The sequence below is a fragment of the Lupinus angustifolius genome, chromosome LG02 (assembly GCF_001865875.1).
Source record: "Lupinus angustifolius cultivar Tanjil chromosome LG02, LupAngTanjil_v1.0, whole genome shotgun sequence".
In the NCBI taxonomy this organism is placed as follows: Eukaryota; Viridiplantae; Streptophyta; class Magnoliopsida; order Fabales; family Fabaceae; genus Lupinus; species Lupinus angustifolius.
The window spans coordinates 973,783-982,086 of NC_032010.1; the positions used below are offsets into that span (position 1 = coordinate 973,783).

The 8,304-nt window shown below is 31.1% G+C and overlaps 1 protein-coding gene across 1 annotated transcript; it reads left to right on the plus strand.

The window, feature by feature from the left end:
• On the plus strand, positions 1,557 to 6,304 carry LOC109325643 (cyclic nucleotide-gated ion channel 2-like). The gene is made up of 7 exons (XM_019558126.1): positions 1,557 to 2,198; positions 4,075 to 4,290; positions 4,380 to 4,654; positions 4,961 to 5,072; positions 5,156 to 5,392; positions 5,500 to 5,586; positions 5,709 to 6,304. Exons 1-7 carry the CDS (start codon positions 1,557 to 1,559, stop codon positions 6,189 to 6,191), a joined length of 2,052 nt encoding a protein of 683 aa, XP_019413671.1. The 3' UTR covers positions 6,192 to 6,304.

The window sequence follows — 8,304 nt, forward strand, 5'->3', positions numbered from 1 at the left end:
AAGTCAACATTCTAAATATTCACATTTAATATATTATTTTATAATAATTTATATTCAAATATTAGTTTATGAAAGTAATGATAATTAATTTTATGTTTTTTTGTGTCAATCAAAGTTTTTTTAGAGAGGAATATTCCTTTTTGGATATATATGTGAGTATCTTTTCCGAATAACTATTATTACAAAGAATTGACTTTGAACTCTTGTTTGCATTAAAATAATATATATTGTACATAAATTATTATTCAATTCATAATTTTTTAATTGTTTTTTCTTAATGAAATCATTTAGTAATAATTTTTATACTTATGGGTGACAACTTGTATCAAAATATATGCCCGGGAAATATAAATATATTTTTTACTTAAATATTTTATATATTTCATAAATTTTAATTACTTTTAAATTATATAATATATTTTATTATTATTTCAAAAGGACTTTTAGTTGTTGAACAATGGTTATGGAAATCGAATTGTACCAGCAGTTTCAATCGGTAAACAAAACCACATATTGATATGATATAACAATTATATTAGTCATGCAATCATACTAGATAAACATGATCAAAACTATTTATATAACATGTTTTCATTTACAATGACAAAAAAATTGTGAAAATTGCTTATTTTTTGTTAGAATATTGTTGTACATGATTGAACACATAATATAAATACTATATAATGTTAATATAAGCTTAACATGAATAGAAAGGTGATAAAACTTCAAATGATGAATTATTATTCATAAAAACTACTTGAAGTACGTTTCTAAAATGTTATAAACTCTTTTTATAAAATTACATGTTTCTTTCAATTTTTAATTGACTACTATCCTAACTCATGAATTGAGCCAACAAGATCTCAATTACCAAAAAAGGTACCAACCCATTTGCAAATAGTGTCCACATAATTCACACATTTCCTACTTGGTAGTTGGTACTTCCCTTCACTTCCTTTCCATATATATTTTTACTATTTACTTTCTTTAATCTAACACTAGTAGTCACACCTTATAATCACATCCTACGTAACCTCTTATATATTAACTTCTTTTTCTTTCTTCAACCTCAATACCTTCCTTTCACTCATATGGTTCATCTCCATTGTGAACTATGCCCAACTCATATTCTATCCCTCGGTAAATTCATTTCTCTATATTACATCTCTTCAATATAATCCATCTCTTTTAAACTTTGGTTGTTACATCATTTTGTAGATTGCTATAAATTTTCATTTCATGCCTACTTTTATGTACACAATCAATAACTACCACTTATAAACTCTTAAATCCTTATTTAAAATTCACCATGTACAATTCAATTATAAAGAAAGTAAGTAGTGTATTATTCATTACACTACCACCGTATTTATTCATGTTGTTAATTATCAATGCCAATATTTTCTCTTAAAACAAATAAATAAATAAATATGAATTGTATCAAGATGCATAGTAATTAAACTCTTATAAAAGATATCAAATTCTTAATACTACAAATTGAAAGTCATATAGTACTTCATACCTAGGGTCATTTGACTTACTGATTTGTTTTCCTCATGTGGATTGGACAACGATTCTTTGGCAGGAATCCTGAGATAAAAAATATAAATGGTGAAGACAGAATCAGGAACGAAGCTATCGTGATGAGCCATGGCTCGGGGGAGTGTTATGCTTGCACACAGATAGGTGTGCCAGCGTTCCACTCCACCAGCTGTGACAGTTATCAGCAGCCTAATTGGGAGGCATCAGCTGGCTCCTCATTAGTCCCGATCCAGAATAAGTCAAAGGGCTCGAGTGTCCGGGTTGAACCCCGGTTTAAATCGAGCTCTTTGATAAAAATTCTGGATCCAAAAAGCAAGAGTGTAATGATATGGAACCGTATGCTGCTGTTGGCACGTGTAATAGCACTAGCCATTGATCCATTGTTCTTCTACGTGTTCTCCATAGGAAGGGATGGGAAGCCATGTCTGTACATGGATGGAAAGCTGGCGCAGGGTGCGATGTTAGCTCGGTCAGGCGTGGATGCGTTGCACCTGTGCCACATGTGGATGCAGTTTAATATGGCGTATGTGTCAAGAGAGTCTTTGGTTATTGGGAGTGGGAAATTGGTGTGGAATGCACGTTCCATTGCAACACATTACATTCGAGCATTCAAAGGGTTTTGGTTCGACTTGTTTGTCATTCTTCCTATTCCACAGGTCACAAATTTTATGTTATTCTTCTCATCTTTATTACACTCATTCTTCCTTAGATGAACACAACACATCACAAATATAACTCACTTTTGCATGTCAATATTCTTTAGTACCAAAAAGAAAGTTATTGAGATTCATTTATATTTAAATTTAAAAGTTTCATCACAATATGTTTAAAGATTAAAAGATCACATTATAAAAAAAATTCTCTTTATTTTATAAATAGGTTACTATTCTAAAAGTATGCATTTTCTTCTCCATTATAGTACATGAAGTGAGGCAATATCTTTGTCAAAGAGAAAATGTTATGAAAATTGTTGTAAAAACTCTTAAAGTAGTAATATTGTATTGTAAGTATGATTATAGATAAAATAAGTATAATGTAAAGTAATCTTTTTTTACTAGAATATTTTTAATAATGTATCTTTAATTACTGTATTATTATAATGTAACATATTATTTCCATAGTTTGACTAATTAGTGTGATATAAGAAAAATGAATAAAGAAAGAAAAAGTATTTAACTTTTTTCTAAAGTATTTTTGGTACATACTTTTTCTAAAGTAACCAACAATATAAAAAATAAAAAATTACTAAAATTACACTTAAAATGAGAACAAGCCCAAATCTATTATGATGAATAGCTACATCATTATACTCAATTAATAATATAAACATTAGACACTTTTGCTCTCCTAATATAGAAAGGAAACAATATATACATGACAAAAATAGTCATAAAAATAACTGAAATTTGTTAAATATGGTAAAGATGGTATATAATATTATATTTACATATTTTTATTGTTCATTAATATATTAATATCTAAATCTTAATTTTTTTTCTTATTTATTTAGGTGCTTATGATTTCACGTGTTAAAAATTTAAACACTAAAATTCCAATATTAACTATTTAAAGATCTTATAATTTTTAAGAAGATATTTTTTTATCCACGAAGGTTAGAATGTTAGTATTTGTTGTGGACGAAGTTCGAACCCTTTATTTTACCACTTCTCCCGAAGTATCTAATCACCTTATAACTTCATTTTTAGTAAATGTTATGAGTGAGACTCCAACACACAACATCATTCGTTTTATTCCTTAAACTTTTCACTTTAACCAACCAACAAACTACCTCTAATTTTTTTAAACGTTAAGAAGTTATTATTTCACTCAAATTGAGTGTTTTAAAGTTATAACTATTTTTAAAATTTATAAAAAGAAGCTACAAAACTACTAAATAAGCTTGCTAGTCATCAAATGATTATTAAATTAGATTTTTCTTAGAAAAATGTAGGGCACTGATTAATTTTTATCATAACTCATGAATTAATTGGACCATTATTAAAAAATTAAGATAAGTTTGAATTTTATATATAAGGACAAAAAATGCCCTTATATGAATATAACTACTAGCAGTGGTTTGAGGAAAGTGTTTTTGGTACCTAAATTTTTAAAGATAAATGTTGGTTTTATTCATAAAAGTGGGGTTCTAAGGTAACATGATATTGGTAAAGAAACATAATGTGAAAAATTAAATAAGAGAAAATAGTGTAAATATATAAATATTGAGTTTTATAGGTGCATTGTAGATAGTGATGATAAAACATATAATGTTTATGGACACACCCGTTTATGGCACAAGATATGCCACAAAATATGTGACTCATTCTCCAGTTTGTGGCATATTCTTTCAATTTTGGTAGATCACTGAGTCACATATTTTGAGTGTGACTAAGAATGTCTTATCTCATTAGTATCTTGTTCTTTATTTAGAGAACTAAGCCATGTATGTTATTTGAATTTGTTCCACACAAATCCAATTATTTGTGTAGTTCATACTAGTCTTTTGACTGAATATTTTTCTTGTGTTTGCAGGTAGTAATTTGGTTTATAGTGCCAACATTGATGAAACAAGAGCGAACTAATGTGATCATGGCCATAATGCTATCAATGTTTTTGTTCCAAATTATTCCCAAGCTTTACCATTGCATCTACCTCATTAAAAAAATGCAGAAAGTCACAGGCTATGTCTTTGGCACAGTTTGGTGGGGTTTTGGTCTCAATTTCATAGTTTATTTCCTTGGTTCTCATGTAAGTAATAATAATACCCAACAACTGAAATTTAACCTTTCAATTATGAAGTTAATAAATTGACTCATGCATGGTTATTTAATTTATAGATGTTTGGAGGAATGTGGTATATGCTTGCAATTCAACGTGTTGGGTCATGTATAAAGCAACAATGTCATAGAACTCAAGGATGTAATCTCTCTGTTGGGTCAATAGGGAATCCATGTACTGGAAATATAAAACTTGAAGGAAAACAACCTGTGTGTTTAAGTGCTGATGGACCTTTCAAATTTGGCATTTATGAATGGGCACTTCCAATTATATCCACTGATTCCATTGTTATCAAGTTTCTCTATCCCATTTATTGGGGTATGATAAATCTCAGGTATATTGCTCTATCAACAAACTCTTAAATGTTCTTTAAGTATATCATTCTTCAAGTTAGAGTTCACCTGATGCAGTTGCCATTACGTTACGGCCTGATGCGGTTACTTTACATCCCAATGTGACTTCATCATTATGATTCTGAGTCACACCACATTTACAGTATGATGTAGTTATGATAACCATCACAATCGCAATATTGCAACCGCATCAGGTGATGCGGTCCACAGTGTTTTCAGTACTTATAATTATAATCAGTACTTTCCATCCATTCATGTGTTCTCTAAATGGCTATAAATTTTTGCAGCACTGTTGGCAATGTTCTTGAACCCTCAAGAAATTGGCTAGAAGTGATTTTCAGCATATACGTGGTAGTAACTGGACTACTGATTTTCACTTTCTTGGTTGGTAACATCCAGGTAAGTAATATAATATACAATATTATTAGTGCTTTTGTTGTTCCACCTTCATGTTCAAATCATTCCAATTTCGTACTATGAAGGTATTCTTACATACTGTACTAGAAAAGAATAGAAAGATGCAACTGAGAAGTAATGACATGGAATGGTGGATGAGTAGAAGACAAATGCCATCTGAATTAAAGCAAAGAGTTAGACATTTTGAACGTCATAGATGGGCAGCCATGGGAGGAGAAGATGAGATTGACTTGATCAGAGACTTGCCTGAGGGTCTTAGAAGGGATATCAAGCGTTATCTTTGTCTCGATCTCATTAAAAAGGTAACAAATATAAGGAGACGGAACATATGTCTCGAACGGTGTCTTATTCCTTGTCTTGATATTGTTTCATAACACCTTACTAATATGTTGTTATATTTGTTTCCTAGGTACCATTGTTTCATAATTTGAGTGATCTTGCTCTTGACAACATTTGTGACAGGGTTAAACCCATAGTCTTCACTAAAGATGAAAAGGTAATTGATAATATAAACATTTGGCATCTAAGGCTTACCAATTTTTTCATTGCAATCCTTATAAAAACGATAGAAGACTCGTGTACTGGGCCGCCTTTTTTTATCACAATTTTGTGGCGCAGATAATTAGAGAAGGTGACCCTGTACCAAGGATGGTATTCATTGTTCATGGACGTATAAAGCGCAACCAAAGCCTCAGCAAAGGCGCGGTAGCCTCTAGTATCCTACAACCAGGAGGGTTTTTCGGAGATGAACTACTTTCGTCGTGCCTTCGCCGCCCTTTTATCGACAGACTTCCAGCCTCCTCAGCCACATTTATATGTATAGAATCAGCTGAAGCTTTTGGCCTTGATGCTGCTGATTTGAAGTACATAACAGGCCATTTTCGCTACGAATTTTCGAATGAAAGAGCGAAAACAGCAGCAAGATACTACTCATCCAATTGGAGAACATGGGCTGCTATCAACATTCAACTTGCTTGGAATCGTTACAGACAGAGGACTAGAGCTGCATTACTAAGGAACAATGGAATAAACACTGATCAAAGGCTAATGCAGTATGCTGCAATGTTCATGTCAATAAGGCCTCATGATCATCTTGAATGAAAACTAGTGGTATATGATTGTTTGTGTTTTGTTTAATTCAGATACTAAATAAAATTGTGTCATCAAGTTCCTAAGACTTGAACTGGCATAATGAAAGTCAAATAATGGAATTATTCATGAAACTATACATGAAATGTAAAAAAAAACAAGAATAAATATTTGTATTTATATATATATATATGCAATTTCATTTCTACCTGTATCCTTCCTTGTTGGTGAAAATCCTACAATTTTCTAGATGATTATAATATACTAGGTAGTTCTATTCCTAGTGTAATGAGAGGAAGTGTTGAGAAATATCTAGAAGAATCAAACATCCTCTAGATTAGTTATAAGAAGCATATAAATATAAATAGGTATTCACCCTTTCTTTGTACAGTATACTATTAAGAAACAAATAATTCTATGTTGTGTTAGAGCTTGCTTTGTTGTGTAGCTCCAAAAACCAATTATTGTTAATGAACTATTTTCTATGGATGATTATGAAAAACAGTTGACTAATAAGAAAACTATTTCTAAGGGTAAAGTAATTAGGATTGTTGCATAGACTCTAAAAATCACAATATCATTGTAACAATGGTGATTATGGAATACAATTTAAAACACTAACTTTATACATTATTCCTCACTTATCACATAGAATGTGAAAATTAGACACAAAAATACATCAACATATCATGCTACCACAACTAGAAACAAAACATAGATCTTTAGGAGAGCATATCTGTTGTCTCACTTTTTGCGTCACTCCATATGTATAATTGGTCAGAAAAATATTTAATAATTATAATTTAAATTTAAATAATTTTTAACCAATCAGAATTATTGGTACAAAGTGGTACAAAAAATTGGACAGCAAATATCTTCATGATATCTAGCTAAGCATGCCAAACAGCAAGACTCGTCCATACACATCTATAAATTTCCCACAAGTGTTTACCTTTTTGTTTTTGCTCTATAGGATTTGTGCACAATCCATTATGCTTGCAGATGACCCACCATGCAACACTACACTCTACCTAAGCTACATGAACAATGGCTACCCTTCTGTGATGTCATGCCTAGTGTCCAACGAGTAAGGCTACGTAACTAACTCTCTACAAAACATGTAGTGTTTTGCTCAGTCAATGTATCACTACTCCAACACTTAAGGATTAGTTTGGGAGTTAGATTTTGGAGGGAAAAGAAAGGTAAGACTTGGGAATCATCTCACAAGTGTATTTCATGTCTCCTAAGCTTTATCTTTCCTTTCCTTCCCCTCTAAAATCTAACTCCCAAACTAACGCTTAGGATCTCCGCCAATCTGATCATTGTGATGCCATTGCAGTCGCGGTTGGTGTTTCCATGCTTCAGTGTTGGGTTTTGTTCGGCTCAAATCGTTTGGGTTTATATGTATCCAATGTTTTAAATTACAATTGAATACGAATTCTCGCATGAGATTTTTTGTATTAAAAAATGTTTGTATTTGATAGGCGTAATATTTTCTAGTGTAACTCAAATGTGATCAGAATATTTTCAAGTTTGATGGGGCTAATGTGGTATGTTGTAGGTCAAATGCGGTCAGAATATCGCCTATTGAGAATTTGGTATTACACCGTAAACAAACTTTAGATTATGAAATAAGTCATACAAATTAGTGAAAGTATCATATAGTACAAGTGGATAGAGTGTTAATATTTTTCCTACGCTTAACTGACTCTCGAATCTGAAATTTAAATACCACCATAATGCAAAAAATTGGTTTAAAGAGTGTTTCTACATTTTGACCGCAAACATATAGTGGCGACTCCAAACTAGTTACTCAGCCAAAAAATGTGGTGTGATAGTTAGCGAAATTGGTCGTTGAATAAAGATAATGTTAAATTAATAGTAATGAAAAATTCTAACTTATGCATTTTATTTTAACTTCAAGTCTTAGATTATTATTAATTAAATTTTATTTTATTTATCATCTTCTCAATCAATTTTTATTATCAACACTCACTAACCTAGTTTGTTACATTATTGTTGTTGTGAGTCTTATTGAATATATATGACAAATCATTGAAGTCTAGCCTGAGTATCGTGGCTAAGGAGGATGACCAAAATGATCGAGACATAGTAGATCTGACTG